At 38.7% G+C, this 26320-nt stretch overlaps 1 protein-coding gene across 5 annotated transcripts in view; it reads right to left on the reverse strand.

Annotated features, from left to right (window-relative positions):
• CCAR1 (cell division cycle and apoptosis regulator 1) overlaps positions 1-26320 on the reverse strand; it is a 57547-nt gene that overhangs the window by 11953 nt on the left and 19274 nt on the right. For all 5 annotated transcript variants that reach the window (XM_079794337.1, XM_079794336.1, XM_079794338.1 and 2 more), the window contains exons 9-17: positions 23097-23226; positions 22494-22655; positions 18840-19065; positions 17923-18036; positions 17198-17364; positions 16247-16457; positions 15351-15434; positions 13234-13419; positions 4257-4448 (exon numbers count right to left, since the gene is read on the reverse strand). In XM_079794337.1, the coding sequence (XP_079650463.1) occupies positions 4257-4448; positions 13234-13419; positions 15351-15434; positions 16247-16457; positions 17198-17364; positions 17923-18036; positions 18840-19065; positions 22494-22655; positions 23097-23226 (1472 nt within the window). The remainder of the gene's footprint in view (positions 1-4256; positions 4449-13233; positions 13420-15350; positions 15435-16246; positions 16458-17197; positions 17365-17922; positions 18037-18839; positions 19066-22493; positions 22656-23096; positions 23227-26320) is intronic.

Genomic DNA, 26320 nt, shown 5'->3' on the forward strand with positions numbered 1-26320 from the left:
AGTATGCTATAGGAAATTTGAAAAGGAGTAGAAAAAAAAGAACCTCTACTACCTTATACAATTAATCTTCATGATAAATGTACTTTATTCATTTACTCAAGTTTTTTTAAAAATGAAATACCTACTGTGTACCAGGAACTGTTCCAGGCACTGGGGATATAGTGTGAAGAAAGCAGATAAGCACAGCCAGTGTGGCTCAGTGGTTGAGTATCAACCCATGAACCAAGAGGTCACCAGTTCAATTCCCAGTCAGGGCACAGGCCCAGGTTTTGAGCTCAATCTCCAGTATTGGGTTACAGGGGGCAGCCACTGGATGATGTTTCTCTCTCATCTATTTTTATATCTCTCTATCCCTCTCCCTTCCTCTCTTTCTAAAAATCAATAAAAACATCTTATTTTTTAAGAAAGCAGATAAAAATGCCAACTCACATTAGCTAACAATATGGTATTGGGGATACAATGGAGAAAGCTGATAAAAATCCCAACTCAGCCCTAACCGGTTTGGCTCAGTGGATAGAGCGTCGGCCTGCGGACTAAAAGGTCTCCGGTTCGATTCTGGTCAAGGGCATGTACCTTGGTTGCAGGCACATCCCCAATAGGAGGTGTGCAGGAGGCAGCTGATCGATGTTTCTCTCTCATTGATGTTTCTAACTCTCTATCCCTCCCTTTTCCTCTCTGTAAAAAAAATCAATAAAATACGTTTTTAAAAAAAATCCCAACTCACATGAACTAACAAAACAGTAAGAAAAAGTACAGAATAATCAAATCAACATCAAATTATAAGGAAACAAGCAAGATGAAAGCAGAGAGTAACAAGACTATAATCAGAGAAGGCCTATCTGATCAGCTGACATTCTAAAAAGTGACTTGAAGGTGATAGGAGAATGCCATATACAGACACTAGAAGAGCATTCCAGGCAGGGGAAACCAATTCAAAATTCTGAGTAGGAAGCATGCATCATTGCGAACACATGGGTAATGAACTTTAGCATACTCAGGAACCTAAAATTATATACTAAATTTCTTTTTTTCTTTTTAAATATATTTTATTGATCTTTTATAGAGAGAAAGGGAGAGAGAGAGTTAGAAACATCAATTAGAGAGAAACATCGATTAGCTGCCTTCTGCACAGCTGCCCCCCCCCCCCCCGCCAACACACACACACACTGGGGACGTGCCCGCAACCAAGGTACGTGCCCTTGACCGGAATCGAACCTGGGACCTTTCAGTCCGCAGGCCGACGCTCTATCCACTGAGCCAAACCGGTTTCGGCTATACTAAATTTCTTATGTAAATATATCTAAGGTTAATTGCTTTCAACGAATTAATTTGAAATGCTAAATATGTAATCTTGGGCAATATATTCAGTATATTTGGTAAAACACTTTAATCTTTTTTCCTGTTCATAAAGAATAATGCAATGTATTCGAATTGTAACTGATCTTATATTTTCTTTAAATCATGCTCAGTCATTATACATTTTTAATAAAAAGAACTCTATTATTAGTAAAATGACCATTAAAGATGTTTAAAATTCTACTTTCTCTTAACCATTAATGTAAACTAAACAAAAATCTCCCGTTGGGTAAGTAAATAGCAAGAGGCATATCTTTTCCTTAAAGTTTTCTATTACCCAGAGATAAAAAGCAATATTTAAATGTGCTAGATTAGTACAGAACAGTAACTAGAAGAGCAGAATTAATTCTGCATATCTTTTTATCTACAAGCATTGAAAGACATATATCTACCATTAATATTAAATCAGCTAAATATTTATAATTTTAATGATATATGGTTTTTCTTATAGAATAATTACTTTTAAATTAATATAACAAAATGACTTCTTTATTCTAATAATAGGTTAAAAGGAAACTAACCAGGGGGATATGTTAGGTGGGGAGGAAAAAAAAAGACCATTTTGTTAGCAAAGGGCTGTTTCACAAATCACTTTGTTTCCACCAGTATAGCATTAATAACCTTTTGCACTCGGATGTCGAGTGTGACTCGACACGGTTAGCATTAGAATAAAGGAATCGAGAAAAAAGCAAGCGAGTGCAAAGGGTTAATTTGAGAGCCTCTTACAGCATTAGATATACAGTACACACTTTATTTTTGCACCATAAATTTTATTCCTGATGCAGGACAGATTCCTTCCATCCCCCCAAATGAATCACATGCTGCTCTGGAAATCTAGGAGATTCTTCCACCATCTCTGGGGAGGGAGTAAAAAAGGCAGGTGCTGGGGACCAGGAACACTGCAGTTTCCCAGACAACTTATCTTTCCCTTCTCACTGAGGATTGCTGCTCTTCACTAATTAGTCTTCTCATCTACTCATCCCTTTTAAAAAAAAGCGTATTCACTACTGAAAAACAATAAACATCTAAAGTATGAAGGAGGGGTCCTGGGCTGGGACACCAGGTCAAGGATCACCAATGGAAGAGGAAAGGGGGTAGAGGAGGAGGAGTCACTGTTTCTGCTGCAGGGTCTCCTTCCTCGCTGCATTCTGTAGTTACTGCATGTCCACCTCATCTGCGGGCAATTGCACATAGTGGACCACTGAGCCCCGGATGAAGCAGCTCCTCACTGATAACATGTGAGGGTATTTCTCAGGGTCTGTGACACTGATGTTGAGATATTGATCCACAGAATGGAGGATCTCACAGATGCTCAGGTCATTCTTGAATTCCACGACCACATCCTTGCCCACAAGGGACTTGAAAAAGGAATAGCAGAGCATGGTGCTGGCGCGGAGGGAGGAGGGCCGGACCTGGAAAGAGAGGGCCTGATGCCGTGGGCCAGAGGCCAGGTGGGAACCAGAGCGCGAGCTAGAGCATGGGACAGCGTGGGGCGGGGCGTGACGTGGTAGGAAGCACCTCGGGGAACTCGGAGTGCAGAAGGGGGCTACAGTACACACTTTATAAGCAGTAGGTTATAACAAATATTTTTTCCCTTATTTCTTGAATAACTACTACATGGTGGATACTACTATGAGTTAAATTTATGGCAACTGTGACAAAAATATCAGATAGCTAACATTTAAGGATAGTGATAATTCCAATAAGCCAATATCCTATAAGGATATTGGCTTATTGGAATTATTAATGTATCAAAAATTATAAATATTTAAATATTTATAACATTTTATATCAAGACAAATATGCATGCATTTCATGTTTTCTAACTACCTCAGTAATCTTCTATATGTGTTTGCAAATGTCTCTAGTCTAAGCACTTGATACATTTTCTTTTTTTAATATATTTTATTGATTTTTTACAGAGAGGAAGAGAGAGGGATAGAGAGTTAGAAACATTGATGAGAGAGAAACACCGATCAGCTGCCTCTTGCACACCCCCTACTGGGGATGTGCCCGCAACCAAGGTACATGCCCTTGACCGGAATCGAACCTGGGACCCTTGAGTCCGCAGGCTGACGCTCTATCCACTGAGCCAAACCGGTTTCGGCTTTATACTTCATTTTCATCTAACGATTTGGTGGACAATGACTTCTTGGGTCAAATAAGTATGACTGATTTTTCCAATACAATATATAAACTAAAACAAGGTCAGATATGTTGGTAAGACATAATAATTGAACATAATAATTTTGTACAGGCTATTAAAAATTGAAATATTAAAATTTCAATTTTTATTGTTTTACTTTATATTGTTTTATTCAAAGAATAAAGCAATCATTTGCTTAGGAATAAACATCTTCAATTTTTTTAAAAAATGACAAGCTATATGTTGTAAAGCTGCTCTAAAATAATGGTATAAAGAAATAGATTCATGTTAAAAAGATGAACCTCAATTAGTTTATCTTACACCTCAATCCATCACAAATTAAATTTTCAATGCCATTAATTGGTATTTCAATTTTAGAGTTAAGTAATATAGCATTGCCTCATTTCCAAGAGAGGCAATTAGATATTATGTATCACGTATCTCCTGATATCCTGATGACACATACCACTACCTTATGAAGTAGTCTTAGGAAAAAAAGAAATTGAACCTGACTTAAGATCCATCAATTACAGGAAATACAGAGGCCAGAACAACATTTAAAATATGCCATAGGAATGCAATCAGCAAAAGTGGGTCTGCAGAAAAATCATCTGGTTTTATTTCTCCCCCAAAATAATAAATTGCAAGGAAAAAACAAAGAACAGAATAAAAAAGGACCTTGAAATGTAAGATATATTACCCAATCAAATTGTGTGGCTCTCATTTGGATCCCAATTCAAACTTAAATGAGTACCTCAAATGAATGTTCTTTATTATCTTCTAATCTGTAGTCCAAAAGTACGCTCAAAGACATGATGCTACAATCAAATTTGCCACTTTTTGCAGCCCAATTTGGATGTACAATAATGGCTGGTTCATCAGGCAAAATATATCTTCTTTCCCGACGCTGGCGTTCCATTTCCTCTTGACGTTTTCTTTCTTCTTCCTAAGTATTTGAAATTTTAAGTAAAAGTTAAATTTCCATGTACAATATGTACATACAGTTGACCCTGGAACAACATGATTTGAATTGCATAGGTCCACTCATATGTTAATTTTTTTCAATACCTGTAATGTTTTTATCCCTGGCTGGGAGTCTGAGGATGTGGAGGGCCAACTGTATGCACTGATCTAAGACATTTTATTTAGAAGACTTGAGTACCCACGGATTTTGGTATCCACAGTGGTTCCTGGAACTAGTTCCCAAAATATATCAAGGGTAGCAAGTTTTTTGGGAGTCAAAAGTTGTACAAAGATTTTTAAAAATCGATTTTCAGAGAGGAAAAGGGAGGGAAAGGAGGGAAGGGGAGAGAGGGAAAGAGGGAGAGAGAAAAACATCGATTTGTTGTTCCACTTATTCATGTATTCACTGGTTGCTTCTTTTATGTGCCTTGATGGGAGAATGAATCCACAACCTTGACATACTAGGACAACCCTCTAACCAACTGAGCTACAGCCAGGCCTCTGAACGCAGATTTTTGACTGAGCAGGAGCTAGTGCCCCTAGACCCAGCATTGTTCAAGAGTCAACTGTAATCAAATGTATATCATGTAAAGAAAAAATTCCCTGATTCCTTATGATTTCCAACCCTAAGGGCTGAAATGTAGAAAAGTTCAAATTTACTCAAGTCTTAGCTGTTTTTATGGCTAATTCTCCTTCTTTGTATATCCCAGGATAAGAAATTACCTGTGAAGAGGGTGGAAAATACCTATGTTAATGTTACATAAATCAGGGAATTCTAGAAAAATACTGGTGGTAGCACAGTTTCTGGATCTTCCCGAATCTACACAATTAAAGAGATAAAGCCCTAGCTGGTTTGCTCAGTGTTGGCCCCTGAACTGAAGGGTTGTAGGCTCGATCCCTGGCCCCGGTTGGGAGGCATGCAGTGTGGGAAGCAACCAATCAATGTGTCTCTCTCACATCAATGTTCCTCTCTCTGTGTCTCTCCCCGTCCCTTCCACTCTCTCTAAAAATAATTGGAAAAAAATATCCTCGAATAAGAAAGGATTGACAACAACAACAAAAAAGAGACAGGATAATCTAGATAGCAAACCCAAAATCCATGCACATTCACAACAAAACAAGGTAACAAAGTATCTCCATTAACCCCAATGTACAAGAGGGTGAAAAAAAGCCCTAAGAACCAGATCTGTTACTGGTGTCCGTGTATGGGGAAGGCAGAAGGAAGTAACGGAGTTGTCCTGAAGGATCTAAGGACAGGAAAACCACGAAATACTCCAAAGGGAAAGAAAAAACAATAGTCAACAGGCATTCAACTGGAAACCAAAGTAGATCAATTACGAACAGCAGCTCAAAGGCAAAGTTCTACTTCCAACAATAGTGAGTTAAGGTCTGAAAGGGTCTAGAACATTCTATCCCTATAAACCTACAAAGCTGATTTATCAGGGCACCCTTCCAGCACAGGGCCCCACACTGAGGAGAAACTTCTGGGAGTAGAATCAATACTGAGCAAGAGAGGGACAACAAAGACCTGGGAAGAGAAGGTCCAGATAAAAGTGGCCGGTGTGGCTCAGTTAGTGGGACCTTGTTCTGTGAACCAAAACGTTGTTGGTTCGATTCCCAGTTTGGGCACATGCACAGTTTCAGGCTCCATCCCAGGTAAGGGCGTGTAGGAGGCAGCCGATTGATGTTTCTCTTGAACATTGATGTTTATGTCTGTCTCTCTCTCTCTCTCTCTCTCTCTCTCTCTCTCTCTCTCTCTCTCTCCCTCCCACCCTCCTCCAGCCCTACCCCGCCCTTCCTCTCTGAAAATCAATTTTAAAAATCTTAAAAAAGAAGTGACAGGGTAATAGAGAGATCTCAGAAAGGAAGCCATCATATTGCTTGACAGAATAAGAAAACAACAGAACATAGAGCTCCGTGAAGTTAGAAAAGCTATCTGAAGCAACCTCCTTCTATTCAAATTTTAAGCAAACTACATTCACATAAATGAGCGCAACGGGAGGTCAATTCCATACAAAGTTACTATTTTTTTAAAAAAAGGAGCAGAATTAGATCCCTACAGGCCATGAAAGTAGGCCAAAAAGACATTAAGAAATGATTAACAAGGCAGGAAAGAACAACATAAGAATTTAAAAAGTAAAAAATAAGGTGGTAGCATTAAAGAAATAATTAGAAAAAAACGATAGTTTCAGAAATTTAAGAATAAAACCAGAAGAAACATAAAAGCAAATAAATTCAAGAAATAATGCCTTAAAAGATAACAGAAAAGGGAACTTGCTTGTTCATAGCAGTATTATTCACAATAGCTGAGAGATGAAAACAACCCCCAATACCCATCAACAGACGAATAATAAACAAAATGTGTTATATATACAGACAATACATTATTCAGCCTTAAAAAAGAAATGAAGTTCTGATACATGCTACAACATTGAAAACATGCTAAGTGAGAAAAGTCAGACACAAAAGGACATCTACTATATGAAGTATCTAATACAGGCAAATTCATAGTAACAGAAAACAGAATAGAGGTTCTAAGCGATTGGGGGAGAGAGGTTGGAGAGTTAATATTGTTTGGGATAATGATAAGTTTCTGGAAATGTAGAGTGGTGACGGTTGCACTTAATGCCACTGAACTATACACTAAAAAAATGATAATTTTTATTTACGTATATGTTATCACACAAAGTAAAGTTTGTTAAAGAGAAACTTTGCTGGAAAGTCAGAAATTACATATTGAAAGAGCACACTGCCCTAACGGGTTTGGGTCAGTGGATAGGCCTACGAACTGAAGGATCCCAGGTTCAATTCCGGTCAAGGGCACATGCCCGGGTTGCATGCAGGAGGCAACCAATCAATGATTCTCGCTCATCATTGATGTTTCTATCTCTCTCTCCCTCTCCCTTCCTCTCTGAAATCAATAAAAAAAAAAGAAGAAAGAGCACACCATGCCCTAGCTGGTTTGGTTCAGTGGATAGAGCGTTGGCCTGTGGACTGAAGGGTCCCATGTTCAATTCCAGTCAAGGGCACATGTCTGGGTTGTGGGCTCGGTCCCCAGTAGGGGGGTGTGCAGGAGGCAGCCGAATGATGACTCTCTCTCATCACTGATGTTTCTATCTCTCTTTCCCTCTCCTTTCCTCTTTGAAATCAATAAAGATATATTTTTTAAAAATTATTTTTTAATTTAAAAAAATTTTATATTCAGCAAAACTGATTTTCAAGCATAAAGGGTATAGTCTGTTATCAACATACCAGTACTTAAATAATAGTACCACGAGGTCTGAGAAATGTAAGAGATGAACTTCAGAGACCCTGATAAGTGGACTAGTGAGCATCAGATATTTATTTGTAGAACCAAGATTAAATTAGTATTAAAAGACAGTATAATATATAATGCTGCATGTTAGAACAATGTATTTTTAGCACAACATCCTATCTAATAAAAGAGTAATATGCAAATTAACCACCACTCTGCTATACCCACAAGCCACGCCCATCAGCCAATCAGGAGCAAATATGCAAATAAACCAACCAAGATGGCTACGGCCACAGAGAACAGGAGGGAGGCTTGGGTTTCCCCAGCAAGGGAGGAAGCCAAGCTTTCTGCCTGCCCTTGCCGACCTAGGCCTCCACTCAAGGTTACAAAGTTTCAATGATAGAAGATACATAAATCCAAACAGAAATGGCAGCAGCCATGGAGCTGGAAAGAGCAGGAGGCTAGGGTTGCCCCTGGCAATGGAGGAAGCCAAGCTTTCTGCACACTCAGACCGGCCCAGGCTTCCGCTTAAGGCTACAAAGTTTCAATTATAGAAGATACATAAATCCCAACAAAAATGGCTGCCGCCACGGAGTAAGCAGAAGGCTTGGCTCTGCTCCAGGCTACAAAGTTTCAATTGTAGAAGATAAACCAACCCCAGATACCAGGGCCTCCGCTTGGGTTGCCAGGGGTCATGGCCGGCCTGCAAACCACCACAGGCCCCTTGCCCAGGCCGCCCCATGCCCCAAGGAAACCCCCACCCTGATCCGGGACATCACTCAGGGCAAACCAGCCGGCCCCGACCTGTGCACCAGGCCTCTATCCTATCTAATAAAAGAGTAATATGCAGATTGACCATCACTCCAACACACAAGATGGCTGCCCCCATGTGGTCAAAGATCCTGCCCCCATGTGGACACACAGGGGAGGGCAGATGGGAGGGACCAGGCCTGCAAGGGAGGGCAGTTGTTGGCGATCAGGCCAGCAGGGGAGGGCAGTTGGGAGGGACCAGGCCTGCAAGGGAGGGCAGTTGGGGGCAATCAAGCCTGCAGGGGAGGGAAGTTAGGGGTGACCAAGCCGGCAGAGAAGGGAAGTTGGGGGCGACCAGGCCTGCAAGGAATGGCAGTTGGGAGGCACCCAGGCCTTCAGGGGAGAGCAGTTGGGGAGGACCAGGCCTGCAGGGGAGGGCAGTTAGGGGTGACCAGGACTGCAGGGGAGGGCAGTTAGGGGCAAACAGGCTGGCAGGGGAGCATTTAGGCATCAATAAGGCTGGCAGGGGAGTGGTTAGGGGGTGATCAGGGTGGCAGGCAGAAGTGGTTAGGGGCAATCAGGAAGGCAGGCTGGTGAACACTTGGGAGCCAGCAGTCCTGGATTGTGAGAGGGATGTCCCAGATTGGAGAGAGTGCAGGCTGGACTGACGGACACCCCCACCCCGTGCACGAATTTCATGCACCGGGCCTCTAGTAAAAACAATAAGAAAATAGGGATGGAAAGGCCGAAACCGGTTTGGCTCAGTGGATAGAGCGTCGGCCTGTGGACTCAAGGGTCCCAGGTTCGATTCCGGTCAAGGGCATGTACCTTGGTTGCGGGCACATCCCCAGTAGGGGGTGTGCAAGAGGCAGCTGATTGATGTTTCTCTCTCATCGATGTTTCTAACTCTCTATCCCTCTCTCTTCCTCTCTGTAAAAAATCAATAAAATATATTTTTTTAAAAAATAGGGATGGAAAATGCAAAAATATTTTGAAACTAACTTTGGCAAGAATATTGATGGTGGTACAATTAGTATTGTGTGTCTGAATATATTCCCACCCATTGGCCAAAAAATAAAAGGGACAATCTGAGCTTCAATAAGAATAAAAACTCTCTGCTGAGAGAGAAACCAAGATGGCAGCAAAGGTAAACATCTAAACTGCCGCCTCGCACAACAATTTCAAAACTACAAATAAAAGACAAAATGTCTATCACCCAGAATCACGGGAAAGCTGGCTGAGTGGAAGTTTTACAACTAGAAGGAAAGAGAAAGGAGCACGAATGCTGAAAAGCTGAGGTACGGAGGCATGCAAATCGGGCTGGTGGTGGGCAACTGGGCGCACGGCTTTTTTTCAACCCGAAGGAAGCTCCCGATCACTCTGAAATCCAGTTTCTGGGGACATGCGGGGGACCCAGACGCCTACGGGGAGAAGCTGGACTGTCGGCCATCGGGTCGGAAAGTGAGGATGACTTTTTTGCAGAGGTGCACCCAGCAATCATTGTTTACTGCGCGGGACGCGGGGACTTGGAAACACGGAAAGGCAGAGAAGGCTGGCTGGCAGCCATTGCTGTTTGCCACACCCTAGCCTAGTGACACCCTGAGACCCCGCCGCACACAATCTACAAACCCGCCCATGCGCCACACAGCAGCTTTTGCATATAAATGGCCTGCCCTGTGGCAGCTTAAACAAATAAACTGAAGCTCCAGTCAGACTGCTCCAAAACTGCCAAATCCCAAGCAAACAGGAGAAAACTGTAGTTCTTGCTGTAGCTCCTGTTGGGTGGGCTCAGACAGTAGCTGATCTGCACCCCATTGGAGATCCAGTAACTAGTGTATCTAGTGTTCGGTGTGAGATGACACCAGATTTCAACCACTCTCATAAGGGACACATTCAAGAGGCAGACTCAGTGAGCACCAAAGCCCTATTAGAACAAGTCCTGCCCCATAAACGTGTCTCCAGCACAGCAATTCTTCTGTTATAGACACAGCGGGTCCTCACAGCCCATTGGCCTGGAGGTCAATTCCTCCCAGTGACACCAACAACAATCAAGACTGAACTACAACAAGGCTGTACACACAGTCCACAAAGGGATGCACCAAGAGTGTCCACCTCAGGTAAATGGGAGGCTAGCCCACTGAACCATATAGGACATCTAGCATACAAAGCTACCCTACCAACTCAGGGAAGCAGCGAAAATGAGGAGACAATGAAACAGATCACAAACGAAAGAAATGGAGGAAAACAAACGAATGGATATAGAGTTCAAAACCACTGTTATAAGGTTTTTCAAGAATTTCCTAGAAAAGGCCGATAAAGCCCTGACCAGTTAGGCTCAGTGGATAGAGCGTCGGCCTTCGGATTCAAGGGTTCCAGGTTCAATTCCGGTCAAGGACATGTACCTTGGTTGCGGGCACATCCCCGGTAGGGGTTGTGCAGGAGGCAGCTGATTGATGTTTCTCTCTCATCAATGTTTCAAGCTCTCTATCCCTCTCCCTTTCTCTCTGTAAAAATCAATAAAATAATTTTTTAAAAAAAGGCCGATAAATTTAACGAGACCCTCGAGGATATGAAAAAGGACCAACTAGAAATTAAATATACACTGACTGAAATAAAAAATATTATACAGAGACCCAACAGCAGACTAGAGTAACGCAAGAATCAAGCCAAAGATCTGGAATACAAAGAGGCAAAGGACACTCCTCCGGAGAAGCAAGAAGAGAATAGAATCCAGAAAGTTGAAGATAGTGTAAGAAGCCTCTGGGACAACTTCAAGCGTACCAACATCAGAATTATGGGGGTGCCAGAAGAAGAGAGAGAGCAAGACACTGAAAACCTATTTGAAGAAATAATGACTGAAAACTTCCCCCACCTGGTGAAAGAAATAGACTTACAAGTCCAGGAAGCGCACAGAACCCCAAACAAAAGGAATCCAAAGAGGACCACACCAAGACACATCATAATTAAAATGCCAAGGGCAAAAGACAAAGAGAGAATCTTACAAGCAGCAAGAGAAAAACAGTTAGTTACCTACAAGGGAGCACCCATACGATTATCAGCTGATTTCTCAACAGAAACTATGCAGGCCAGACAGGAGTGGCAAGAAATATTCAAAGTGATGAATAGCAAGAACCTACAACCAAGATTACTCTACCCAGCAAAGTATCATTCAGAATGGAAGGGCAGATAAAGAGCTTCACAGATAAGAAAAAGCTAAAGGAGTTCATCACCACCAAACCAGTATTATATGAAATGCTGAAAGGTATTCTTTAAAAAGAGGAAAAAGAAGAAAAAAGTAAAAATAAAAATTATGAGCAACAAATACATATCTATCAACAAGTGAATCTAAAAGTCAAGCGAATTAAAAATCTGAGGAACAGAATAAACTGGTGAATATAATAAAATCAGGGGCATAGAATGGGAGTGGTTTGATAATTCTCAGGGGGAAAGGGGTGTCTGTGTGGGGGGTACGGGAAGAGACTGGACAAAAATCATACACCTATGGATGAGGACAGCGGGGGTGAGGTAAGGGCAGAGGGTGGGGTGGGAACCGGGTAGAGGGGAGCTATGGGGGGGGGAAAAAGGAGAAACAATTGTAATAATCTGAACAATAAAGATTTATTAAATTAAAAAAAAAACAACTCTCTGGTGAGCATTATGCTAAGCGAAATAAGCCAATCAGAGAAAGATAAATATTACATGACCTTACTCATTTGTGGAATGGAATGAACAACATAAAACTGATAAACAAAAATAGATCCAGAGACAGAGAAGCATCGAACAGATCGTCAAACCTCAGAGGAAAGGGGGTGGGGAGGGTAAGAGATCAACCAAAGGACATGTATTCATGCATATAAGCATAACCAATGGACACAGACATTAGGGGGGTGAGGGCATGTGCTGGGTGGGGGGTGGGAGTGACCGGGGAGAGGTCAATGGGGGAAAAATGAGACATATGTAATACTTTAATCAATAAAGAATAAAAAAATAAAATAACAACAATAAAAATTAACAAAAAAGAATAAGAAATGCAGACTTGAAATCCATTCAAATACGATTAAATTCATAATTATATTAAAAACAAACACATAACCATCTGAAGATGATAGGGAACCTAATTCATTATCTTGAAAACTGGATAAAAACTGATTCTGTCTTCTATAGCAGGCCCTTTGGAAACTCAGATTTTGCATCCCTAGATTTAAGTGAATCAAAAATATTGGGCGGGGGAGGGGGGAGGTAGAGTGAAAAAAAAATCTCAAATGAAGTGATGTGTAGGCATTCCCTACTGTAGTCTATTTGCAAACATAGGTTGTATGCAAATACTTTCACTTTATATAAGAGACTTGAGCATCCTCGGATTTTGGTATCCATGGGGGTCGTGGAACCAGTCCTGCAGGGATACTGAAAGAAGACTGTATTTGAATTAAAAAACTATACCACCGGGTAAACAAATAGATAAGAGGAATATGTGAAAATAAAAGATAACAATTATAATATCACCATTTTCACCCTAAATCTTCCTGTCTTGAACAGTTCAATTCTAAAGCAATTCCTACAGGCAGAGTAGCAGTCTACAAAAAGGATGGAGGCAGGCAGGAAGGGAGAGCTACAATGACCCAGGGTATATGAGCTGCCCAATTACCAGCAATAAAACCCAAATGGAGCCAAGAATGCATCCAAACAGCGAAACAATGTAGGGTAGGAAGTCAGACCAAAGTAGAGTAAGGTAACAAGTATATTTAAGTGATTTAGTATATACCTCTTTATCATCTTCAGATTTTCTATCATCCTCCTCTTCATCTTCTTTTTCAGATTTCTCTAATTCCTTTTGTTCTTCTTTTTGCTCTTCTACTTTAAGCTGCTTTGTCAATCGAGCTATTAACTGGGATTTTAACCCTTTGGAGCTAAGGGCTCGACTTTCTAATTCTTTTCGAAGATCATTTACCTAAATATACAGAGTATAAAAATACAGGAAAAGAAAACAGGATATTGAAATAGAGAATAAACTGTGCGATTATCATCTAGTCTGATTTTTTAAAACTTTAGTGAAAGGGATACTTATACAGCTCATAAAAGGTTTGTGAAAATTCAAACTGATTAGAACGTTTTTGAAAAATAACTTATAACATGCATTAAGATGCTTAAAAATAGCTAATGTCTTTGACCCAGCAATTCTAATTTCTGGGAATTCACTCTAAAGAAATAACCTAAACACATAAAAAGAACCAACTTTATACATTCCTTTTTAGAGTTTCTTCCTCCAAAAGAGTAAATTATCTAAATATCCGATAAAAGGGTAATACTTAAGAAAAAAGAGTACATCAGCTAGATAAAACAGCATACATTTAAAATTAATTACATGGGAAACACTAATATTAATTGAAAAGGATGAGATAGCAACTTTTTATATAACATGATTACAAGCAACCAATTATAAGCTTATACCCAGAAAAAAAGAATAGAAAAAAATACAACAAAATTTTAAGAGTGGTTATATTTGAATGATAGGCTCAAACAATTTTTTTCTTCTATTTTTCATGTAAGCACCAATTTTAAAAATAAGCATGCATTACATCCTATATAATAAAGAGGTAATATGCAAATTGACCCTCACGCCCCCACAAGATGTCTGCCTATGACCAGGCTGGGAGGGTGGTTAGTGAGGGATGATCAAATGACTGAACAATCAGGCTATGTGGGGCAACCAGGCCAGCGGGGGGGGGGGGGACAATTGGGGGCAACCAGGCCAGCAGGGACACAGTTGGGGGCGACCAGGCTGGCAGAGGGGGGCAATTGGGGGCAAGCAGGCCGGCAGGGGGGGGGGGGGGGGCGGGCAGTAAGAGGCGACCAGGTTGGTGGGCGGGGGGTGCAGTTGGGGGCAATTAGGCTGGCAGGGGGGGGCAGTGAGGGGCAACTAGGTGGGTGGGGATGAGGGTAGTTGGGGGCGACCAGGCCGGCAGGAGGGGGGGGGGGGCAGTTAGGGGTGACCAGGCCAGCAGAGGGGGGCAGTTAGGGGCAATTAGGAGCCAGCGGTCCAGGATTGTGAGAGGGACATCCTCCAAGGGGTCCCGGATTGGAGAGGGTACAGGTTGAGCTGAGGGGACCCCCCACCCCACCCCTGCACAATTTTCGTGCACCGGGCCTCTAGTTAATAATAAAAATAAATACAAGTTTTAAAATACGAAACTTAAGCCCAGACAATGTCGCTCAGTGGTTGAGTGTCAACCTATTGAACCAGGAGGTCACGTTTCGATTCCGGGTCAGGGCACATGCCCAGGTTGCGGGCTCAATTCCCAGTATGGAACATGTAGGAGGCAGCCAATCAATGATTCTCTCTCATAATTGATGTTTCTCTCTATCCCTTTTCCTTACTCTCTGAAATATATGTGTGTGTGTGTGTGTGTGTGTGTGTGTATGTATATGTATATATATATTTTTTAAGAAATTTAATAGCAAAGCCATTAGTTTGACAAAAAGTCCTAGGATGCAGGTTTAATGTATTTGCCTATATTTTCTGTATCTATAAGACTCTATGTAAAGCCTGCTGTTGATGACAACTTGAAGTAGTGCAAGAATAAAAAACATTCTTATGAATGTAACTGTTAACCAGATTCGATTGCTGGCGCCAGTTGGAGTGCATGTGGGAGGCACCAATCGATGTGTCTCTTTCTGTCTCTCCCCCTCCCTTCCACTCTCTAAAAATCAATGGAAAAATATCTTCGGGTGAGGATTAACAACAACAAAAAACAATGTGGGTTAAAAAGCTAGTTTCATGACAAAGAAGAAAAACTTTTTTTTTTGGCTGAGAAGAGAAGTTAATCAGCTTTTATGTGTTAAACATCAAACTGCAAAAGCAACTACCTCTTTCAAAGTTACCTTCATTGTCTTTGGGTCAAGTTTAGACCAATGGGTAGGAGTAGAAATTTCTTTAGCTTCACCATCATCCTTCTCTTCTTCATCCTGATATACAAAGTTAAGAACCTAATTATTATTCTGAAACCTTAAAATAAAGGTAATTTATTTTTAAAAGTCTGTTGCTGATCTGTGCAAGGTCACAAATGTTTCAGATTGTCTTCTCCTAAAGTTATTTAGGCAAATCCACGTACATACATTCTACCACTTTTAATTGATCACAAAGACACTCATCAGCCAATCAAAGCCAGATCTGTGAAACACAAAAGGGTGATAAATTACAACACAAAGGATATCAGGGATGCACAAACACTGCTGGTCTCCACTAACCACACAGTGTGTGATCTTGCCCCAATTTTCAAACCACCCAAAGTTAAGGTTGATTTAGCCAGACCTTTCAAATGTACCAAAGATGATGCCACATAGCCTGAAATTTCAAATCTCTCAGACTTGTGGTTGTCCAATTTCAAATATCCATGATTAGAACTGATGACCGTGAAAGAGAAAATTTTTTAAATTTTAGAAAATGGCAAAATGTTTAAAATGGCTTAATACTGAATCTTGCTCAACAACTGGTCCCAGATTCCAGCAACTAAACCTATGATAAAAACAAAATTCTGTGCAATTTAAGCACAACTTATTTTCCTTTGAGGTCTCAGAACTCTTAAAGTTAGCATAACAGACAGTTTTTTTTAAAGAGAAAAGAACATACAACTATACTGCTGAAAGCTGGATTACCAGTCGCTGTTACCAGTTATGTTCCTCCATGTGTGTTTGTTATGTAGTGTGTGGTGTGCTTTGTGCCTGTGTTCCTGTGCCTGTGAGAAGCGGAAATAGAAAAAGGGATTAGCGTTCAGTGCCTGTTCTCCATCAGCCTCCTTGCGTTCACCCTGAAGCTTCTCCACCAGCTGCTGCTTGTATCCTCGGGAGAGGGTTTCCCACTCTGAGCGGGTGGGAAGGCAATGCCAAACATCCGGGAAAAATAAAACCACTGTCTCCACATGAGCTGGAACTGTACGCCCCTTGTGGGTCTCCTCAGGGCGATGGTAGCGAATCTCTGCAAAACGGTACCTGTTGCAAGGGAAGAAGCATGTTGGAAAAAAAATTCTAAAATACATTTTAAAGACCCTAGTTCACTTGTAGCACATCAAGTAAAGAAATTTTGCTGCAAGAACTTGAGGTTGGTCTAAAGAAAAAAAAAAATTATAGAAGCCATAGTTCCTCTTTTGGTACATTTGTATAATATTTATAGTTAAAAGAAGAATATGTTCCCCAAGGCATTTTCATGTTTGATTACAGAGCTATGCATATTTTAGGGAATACCTGAAGAAGCTGGATAGCTGTTCAGATTTCATGTGCTAAAAAAAAAAATTCTCAATTAAGTCACAAGAAATATACTAAAATACACAGGACAAATAAGCCTCAAGAGAAAATATGGCTGAACAAAAATAATCAGCAACTACATCATCTTATAACAAAAGAATTATAATGAAATGAAGTTCTCTTGACGATCTTCTCCAGCTATACATGAAATGAAAAATATTTTCAACATACATTGAAACTTCCGAAGTACAGCATAACAAAGCATTTAAATTTTCAGTTTATTTTGATTAGTTCTTCCATCCGCCCTCCTCCCAAATATTTTTGGCACCAAATAAACTTTTGCTACAAATGGGGATTTTTTTCCTTTGAGGTTACCTGCATGATCAAGGTTGCTAAAATAAGGGGGAGGGAGTGTAGGCTGATAGACAAGATCATCTACATAAACTATTAGAAAAACATTTCTAATCAAAAAATGAATTGGTACTTACCATTGTGTGCATACACTTAGATCAATGCCTGTCAGAGCCTTACAACAACGAATAGCAGTCTTAATCAACACAGAGGGATCTTTTTCTGGGTCTGGTCCATCCAACGAAGGAGACCAGTGGCCTCCAATGGCCATGGCTTCATCCTTGCCTTTCATGCCCACTAAAAACTAATTCAAAACAAAGAATCATTTACATATATTATGCAACTTATAAAATCACACATAAAATACTTGAAAAGGAAAGGTACAAACCTTTCCAATATCATTTTTACTACCTCTGGTATCTGTCAGTCAAGGAAGAGTTCAGTTCATTGTGTTCCACACTGCATTTCAGCAATGGAATAGGATTTACACATCATAACTCATCCTTCTAAAACATTTCTTCAGATAAAGAGTTCTTTTAAAGAAACAAGCTATAATTCACACTTTAAAAGCACCCAAAGATACACTAAATCATTATCACTAAGATTTATTTATACTACAAATATAGAACATCAAAATGACAGCTGAACTAGTGACAAAATGAATAAGATATAGCCATAATCTGCATTGAGAAAAACATTAACATCATTACAGTCTGAATGCCTTAATATTAAAATTATTATTAAACTAATCAAGATTAAATAGTTTTGAATTATATATATAATACACACACACACATATACACACACACACAATTAGAACCAAGCAAAGCAAATATATATCTAAAGTTATGTTTCATTTTACCTTAACAAGTCTAGCAGGATGTTGAAATCCATCTCGAAGTTCTTGTGGGTCTTCAGCTAGAGCACAGGACTTATGATACAAATCTTCCATACTAGGGCTAGCCATCAGCATTACCTATTATAGTCAAATAATTCAATCCTGTCAAAAGTCTATGTAAAGAAAATGAGAAGCACTACGTATTATCCTTACATATTAGATACCCAAAATTTTTTATAAAAATGGAAAGTAAAATGCTACAGCACCCAGCAGGTGTGACTCAGTGGTTAAGCATTGACGTATGAACCAGGAGGTCACAGATCGATTGCGATCAAGGCACATGCACAGGTTGCGGGCTTGGTCCCCAGTAAGGGGGTGTGTAGGAGGCAACCGATCAGTGATTCTCATCATTGATGTTTCTACTTCTCTCTACCTCTCACTTCCTCTCTGAAGTCAATAAAAAACATATTTAAAAAAAAAAAAATCTATGGCAGAAATACCATTAGATACCTTATAAGTACATAGTTTTAACTTTTCAAGGGATGCTTTTTGATGTTTTAAAACAGCAGAAAACTACTGATCATAGCAATATACTAAAAGTTACCATGCAGACTAACATATAATACATTCACCCACAACTATGTTTTACTTGGCCTAGTCAAAGTCATAGAACATTCCAAAAAGCTCGTTACATCAACTTCATCTTCACATTTTTATGTGGTTCAAAGTGTTAAAAAATAACCATAATTTTACAGTTTAAGAGGTAAGGTAAAGAGAGGCTAAATTAAATTACTTAAAAAAACAAAACAGAATAGCAGACAAGAAAATGTAGGAATTCAAGGTCTTAAACCTAATAACCACTTTCTGAAAATTATCTCAACATATACTCTTAATATGAGTAACTGCTCATAAATTTTAGCTGTGTATTGCAAAATACAAACCTTTGCACTGTATAAGTGGTCGGCATCTGGTGGATCAAGAATGGCCATATTTTTTTCTAAGGACTCTACTTCTCTGTGCATTACAAAGAAATTGCAGTAATTTCCCAGCTGAAATGGTCTTGACAAAGGGAAAGCATCCACCCATGTAAACTGAGCATCAAAAAAGTCACTAGGTATATATAAATTCTGATAACGGCGCCTTAGTTCCATCATGTCACAACTAGGACTGAAAAAAAGACGTAAGTTGTGAATAAAAAGCCTTAATACCAATGAGTATACATTCACTCAATTCTGAAGCTAAATATCTAACCTGACATGGCTAAAAGCCAGCTGCAAATGATCAATTATTAATGAGCTATAGATGTGCAGAAAGGCATATTATAATCTCATTTTCAAATTGTTTACTTACAGCTTTGAATATCTAAATGTTACCTTTATTTCTTTACTTTTTGTGTGTAGCTTAAAATTCATTAGAGAAGACCCTTTGAAATAACTTCAACCCCAGCTCCAGAGAAGATCTGAACAAAAGCAGTTCTGTCTCAGTTGAAACTGTGCACTTTTGAGAAAACTATGGTTCATATAGAATGACAGAAAGAAGGGATAAGAGTGGTACCAAATTAGTATGAGTGCTCCTCAATCAGTTTTATACAGCGTAGAAATACAACTTTTATTCTATAATAAGATCCTAGGTCAAGAATATTTACATTCAAAATTAAATAAAATTCACGTGAAAGCAAAATCCAAATCTTTTTTGGATTATCCACACTTCCATACCTCTCAGTGTTAGTGATTAAGATCCGTACTGGATTGTTCATTATGTAAAAAGAGGGTAAGATTCTGGCCTTTTAAACCTGGCATACTGATTTTTTTTAAAGGTTCATTTCCTTTTTCCTAAGAAGCAAAGCTTTTAAGGGAGAGAAACTAAAAGGTAAATCAAGCTGATAAAAAGCCAAGAGATTTCTGTTAAAAGCATAATGAAAAGTGGAAAACACAATTTGTAGATAAAAAGATAACTATATTGTCTTTTAAAAGGACAATTAAAACAAGAGTATAAAATGTGAACTAATATATAGGTATGTATTTTTATTTGAAGCCTAAAAATAAAAAGTATAGAATGATAAACTAGTCAGTTATGATTACTGATATAATTATACTTTATTTGGATAAGATTCTATTGTAAAAATATTAAAAAAAAGGTATGTGAGTTTTGTTTTTAAAGAAGTGCTGCAAACAGAAAGTATGTGTAATAGCTTCCTAGTTTCCCATCACTAGAATTTTTGAAGTTGTATCTCACCCCATAGGAGTAAAATCTATAAAACAAGAGATAAAAAAATACAAATAAATCATTTCTTGGCATACAGTCTCTTATAATCATATTACTATAAGAAAATCTTGATTTCCAATAACTATAACCCGTTTGGCTCAGTGGATAGAGCGTCGGCCTGCGGAATGAAAGGTCCCAGGTTCGATTCCGGTCAAGGGCAAGGGCATGTACCTTGGTTGCGGGCACATCCCCAGTAAGGGGTGTGCAAGAGGCAGCTGATCAATGTTTCTAACTCTCTATCCCTCTCTCTTCCTCTCTGTAAAAAATCAATAAAATATATTAAAAAAAAAAAAAGAAGAGGTATGAGAACTTTAAAAATCATTTCTATTTATAATGGGTTCATATGATGTTATGGAAATTTACTTCCAAGTGGTGATGTGAAACTCTGAATATCTAACTTGAAAGAAGATAGATAACTATTCAATTTACATCCTATATATCAACTCTTTCCAGAATAGCATTATAAGCTGGGAAAAGATGAGTTTAAAGTAGAGCTGCTCGCCCTGGCCGGCGTGGCTCAGGAGGGTCTAGGGTTTGATTCCCCATCAAAGGCACATACGTGGGTTGCAGGTCTGATCCCCAACCCCAGTCAGGGCGCATGTAGGAGGCAACCAATTGATGTGTCTCTGTCACACGGATATTTCTCTCTCTCTTAAAAAAAAAAAAAATCAACGTAAAAATATTCTCGCTCCTTGGGTGAGGATTTAAAAAGAAGTAGAGCTGCTCTATTTAATATCTTTGGGACTGGAGAGAGTTTGGGTTCCAAAAACGTTTTCTCAAATATACAGACTACATATTTTAAGTATACAAGTAAACAGGGATAACAAGAAAACTACTATAAATTAAGAGTAGTTGTGCCCGGCTGGTGTGGCTCAATGGTTGAGCATTGACCCAGGAACTAAGAGGTCCTAGGTTTGATTCCAGGTCAGGGCACATGCCTGGATTGGTGGCTTGATCCCGAGTAGGAGGCATGCAGAAGGCGGCCAATCGATGTTTCTCTCTCATCAATGCTTCTATCTCTCTATCCTCCTCCCTTCCCCTCTCTCTCAAATCAATAAAAAAAATTTCATTAAAAAGTTAAAAAAAATAGTTGCTGACTTGACCACAAGCAAGAGTAAATGAAAATCAACTACATAACAATTAAGCAAAGTCACCAAGCAAAAAATTTTTGGCACTGAGTAGCATTAAGTAAAATACACTGGTTTACTCAATCTAGAACTGAATATAGAGAACTTTTAATGTTTGATAGTCCAATATTATGAATATTAATTATAACACTTTGTTAAAATGCAGCAATACTCTCTTAAGACACTGAAATGCAGTTATTGGTTCCTATGTGAAACTGCTTTAAATGCTGCTTGTAATGGTTTATTTTTATTTTACTGTCAATTTGTTTTTTTCTGCCTGTTATTTTTTCTTATACATAACTGCCAGGCCCAGGGCCTTTAGATAATTTTTCCTTTCCCTTAGAGTAAATCAGTCATTTACCAATTTCCCTTTTTATGAATTACAACTTTGCAGCCATTATTGAGTATCTACAAATGACACACACTGTTGCTTTAGATACATGAACTCACAATTCTTGCTAGTTGATATAATTTCCTCTTTGCATGTGAAGCTCAAAAATTCTTTGTTTTAAATTGATTTATGAGAAAGAGGGAGAGAGAGAGAGAGAAAGAGAAAGAAATATCAATTTTGTTGTGCCACATATTATGCATTCACTAGTTGATTCTTGTATATGCCCTCACCGGAGATTAAACCCACAACCTTGGTGTATTGGGATGATGCTCTAACCAACTGAGCTACCCAGCAGGGCTTCAAAAATTCTTAGTAACTTGCCCATTATTTCTGATTCCAAAGACTGAAAAATGTTTTGTTTTGTTTTAAACATATAGACGTGTGTGTTTTTATTATACTATATTGCCACAGCTAATTTGAAATACATAATCCATTCCTGAAATACATAATCCATTCCTGAAATACATAATCCATTATTATTTTATCAAACACAATGGACTATGCATAAACTTAATAAAGTTATCAATAAATCTGGATCTTAAATGGTTCTAACTTTAACGAATAACTTCATCACAGAGTGGCTGCCTTTTTCAATAGCTGATATCTTTAATGAGTGTATGAAAATAATGTAATCCTGGCAAAGAACTAAACTGCTACTTCAAATTGCATTTCTCCTCTTGTATAAATTAAAATTATTAAGTGTAAAGAAATGAAAGTTGCGAGAAAAATATATCTATATATAACACATTCTACTAAGATACACAAAATGACAAAACTAATAATTTAATAAGAAGTGGGGGAAAATAACTTACCAATCTAAAGAAAACTTTGAAAACTGAACTGTGTAACGTGGGACAACACGGCGAACTCTCCGAGGTGATCGTTCTCTCTCTCTTCGAGGAGATCTCTCCCGGGAACGTTTTCTCTGAGGAGATCTTTCTCTGGATCTACGTCTATCTCTCTCCCTTTCACGACTTTAAAAAAAAAAAAAAGTAAAATTTTCTAAAATTAATAATTTTTCTAGCGTTATCTAAGAATTCCTTCATGAAATAAGTTAATATAAGATTTTACAGTATACTTTTTTAAATAACTTTTTTGAATTGTGGTAAAATATATACAATATAAACTTATCATTTTAATCATTTTTTTAGTGGCATTAAGTGCATCACATCATCCCCATCTAAAAACATACTTTCAGCCCTGCCGATGTGGCTCAGTGGTTGACAGTTGACCTACGAATCAGGAAATCACGGTTCATTCCTGGTCAGAGCACATGCCCAGGTTGCATGCTAGATCCCCAGTAGGGGGTGTGCAGAAAGCAGCCAATCAATGATTCTCATCATTGATATTTCTCGCTCTCTTTCCCTCTCCCTTCCTCTCTGGAATCAATAAAAAATATATATTTAAAAACATACCTTCGATCATCTTTTCTGTTAGGCACTTGATCTCCTCTGTCATTCCTTCCTGAAAATCTGGATGGTGGATCTAACCTTCGTGCTGGTTGTGGCTGTGAAACTATACGAACAGGAGGCTGCAATAAACCAGCTTTAAAAGATACAGAAAAAAAACAAACATTTTTACTTAAACGAAGTTCGAAAGCATTACCTGGTTAAATTTTATACATAGAAAATGTTGGCTAAGATTTTAGGCTCTCTGGCCCATGAATGGTGGAGACAGTTTTGTATATTTGCATATTTTTTTACAACCCTTTAAAAATGAAAAATCCATTTTTAGTTCAGGGACAACACTAAACGAGGCCATAGAACAAATCAAAGGGATATAGTTTGCCAACCGTTGATCTTCTGATATTAAACCAAAGACTGCTATACAAGATATTCACAGGGTGCCAAAGTATCATCCAGAGATTATCTACACAGAGAAAAAAAACCTCTTATAATACAAAGATTTATGGCCATCACTTTGATCATATAATCAAATTTAGCATCGATAATAGTGGAAGTATCTCACAAAATGTGTCTCCTAGTATGATGCAATATAAAGTACAAAACATTGCCTATAGTATGTTCTTGCCAAATGTCTTTAGACTTAACCTAGAGTTAGTAGTTTATATGGTGGTGGATAGAGGAATAAGGTAAAAATATCACAAGGAATCAAGACAAATCCAGAATACAATATTCCAAAAGAATCTATAAATCAACTAGCCCAATTTCTTAAAAAAGCCAAGGTAATAAAATAAGAGAAAGTAGAAGCTATTCTAGAATAAAAAAGACTAAAGAAACATAACCAAATATAATGCATGAAACTTGGCTTTCTGTTTAGGAAACAAAAAAACAACCTTAAAAGACATTTGGGCCTGGCTTGTTGGGTTCAGTGGATAGAGCATCGCCCTTCCAACTGAAGGATCCTGGGTTCGATTCCAGTCAAGGGCACATGGCCGGGTTGCGGGCTTGATCCCTAGGAGGGAGTGTGTGGAGGCAGCTGATCAATGATTCTCTCATCATTGATGTTTCTATCTCTCTCTCTCTGTACCTTCCTCTCTGAAATCAATAAAAATATATTTTAAACAAAAAGACATTTGGGAGACAACTGAAGAGATCTGAATATAAATACATAGGGTATTTAAATGCTTTTTCTTAGATGTGATAATAGATTGTGGTAATATAGGAAAACTCTGTTAGGAAGGACAAGCTTAAATATATGGGAATGAAAAGTCATAGTGTCTGGTAATTACTTCAAACGTTTAAGCTAATATCATGTGTATTTGTTAATTTATGCAGACGAAAACACTTTGATACAATGTGAACTGTTCAGGGTTGTAAGTATACAAGTAATCATTATACTGTTCTTTCAACATTTTTATATACGTGAAAATTTTTCATGAAGATTTGCGAGAAAAATAACCAGCCTACTTATGAATATTTATTATGTTAAGTAATAAATACTACACCAGGGCTGGTATTACTGAAGGAATCCCTTGCCAATACAGATTTCCCTACCATTCTGCCAAGTGAACCCTAGCACAGTCCACTGATCCCTTCTCTCTCTTCTACTGCTCTTATTGCTCCTCTCAAGCATCTACCAAACTCAAGGGATACATCACGAAAAACACTGCTTTCTTGAGTCCTCCCACAGAAGCTATGTCTCTTTTTGAGAGAGTGACGGGGGGAAATGGTATTCAAGTCCCTATTCACAACTGAAAGCAAATCCTCTAAGGAAAAAAAGACGAGGGGGAAAAAATAAATTATAGGACTAAAGATCAGATACATGGAAGAACCAAGTAGTCTGGAAACAGCCTGGCATTACCTAGTAAGTTTAACATTAACAAACCCTCAGACCCAGCAATTTCACCAGAAATATATATGCCCTAGGGCAGTGATCGGCAAACTGCGCTCACGAGCCACATGCGGCTCTTTGGCCCCTTGAGTGTGGCTCTTCCACGTGCGGGCATGCATGTACAGTGCGACTGAAACTTCGTGGCCCATGCGCAGAAGTCAGTTTTCAGGTCTCAAAAGAAATTTCAATCGTTGTACTGTTGATACTTGGCTCTGTTGACTAATGAGTTTGCCGACCACTGGCCTAGGGAAACCTGTGCACATTGCCTCACACATATATCCATTCACAGTAGCAGCTTCAGAAACCAAGAACTAGAAATAACACAAATGTTTACCAAAGAACAGATAAACTGTATACTATTCATACTATTGGAATATTATGCAATAAGGAAAATGAAGACATTAGAGCCATACAGAATAATATGAAAAACTTTAAAAACATAATGTTGAACAAAAAAATTTGTACACAAAAGATTATATAAATAGAATCATAGATTATATAAAATTCAAAAACAAAACTAAACTGTATTATGAGGATATATACTTAAGAGGGTAAAACTATTTAAAAAGAATTAACTAGCAATATTGTATTTTTTTGCCCAAGTAGTGATTTACACAGGTGTTCACTAATAATGTTATACCGTTTCATCCCTTTGCTTTAAGTGTATCATAATTTACAATAAAAGAGAAAGTGCCACAATTACATTTTTTAAAAATACCAATTAAATAGGCTTCTATTAACCCAAGGCTATAATTTTAAACATTGTTTAAAAAGTCTCAGAGTTTCAAATAATCGATATGCAAAAGAAAACTTAAAACACAGCTCATTTATTTGATGCACTATGGTTCAATGAGGAACTTAAAGTGTTATCACCAGACTCTACATGTACATAAAATGTTATATTTATAGGAAATAAGTCTCAAAAACATTTACTTCAGTTACAGATAAGATACCAAAATGGGGACAGAGTACTAAAAGTTTTCAGTTTAAGTTAGCAAAGAGCATGTCTTTCGATAAGAGCAATAAAATAAAAAAGTTTCCAAATAGCTATAAAAGTAGAAGTGACTTAGCCCTGGCCAGGTGGCTAAGTTGCTTGCAGCCTTGTCCCATACACCAAAAATGTTGCTGGTTCAATCCCTGGCCCAGGAGGGGAAGAGTCGATGTTTCTCTCTCTCCCTCTCCCTTCCTCTCTCTCAAAAATTAATAAAAATATATCCTTTGGTCCACTGGCATAGCTCAGTTGTTGAGCGCAGTCCTATAAACCAGGAGGTCACTGTATGATTCCTGGTCAGGACACATGCCTGGGTTGAGGGCTCAATCCCCAGTGTGGGGAATGCAGGAGGCA

Source organism: Cnephaeus nilssonii, assembly GCF_951640355.1.
Source record: "Cnephaeus nilssonii genome assembly, chromosome: 16".
NCBI classification, from domain to species: domain Eukaryota; kingdom Metazoa; phylum Chordata; class Mammalia; order Chiroptera; family Vespertilionidae; genus Cnephaeus; species Cnephaeus nilssonii.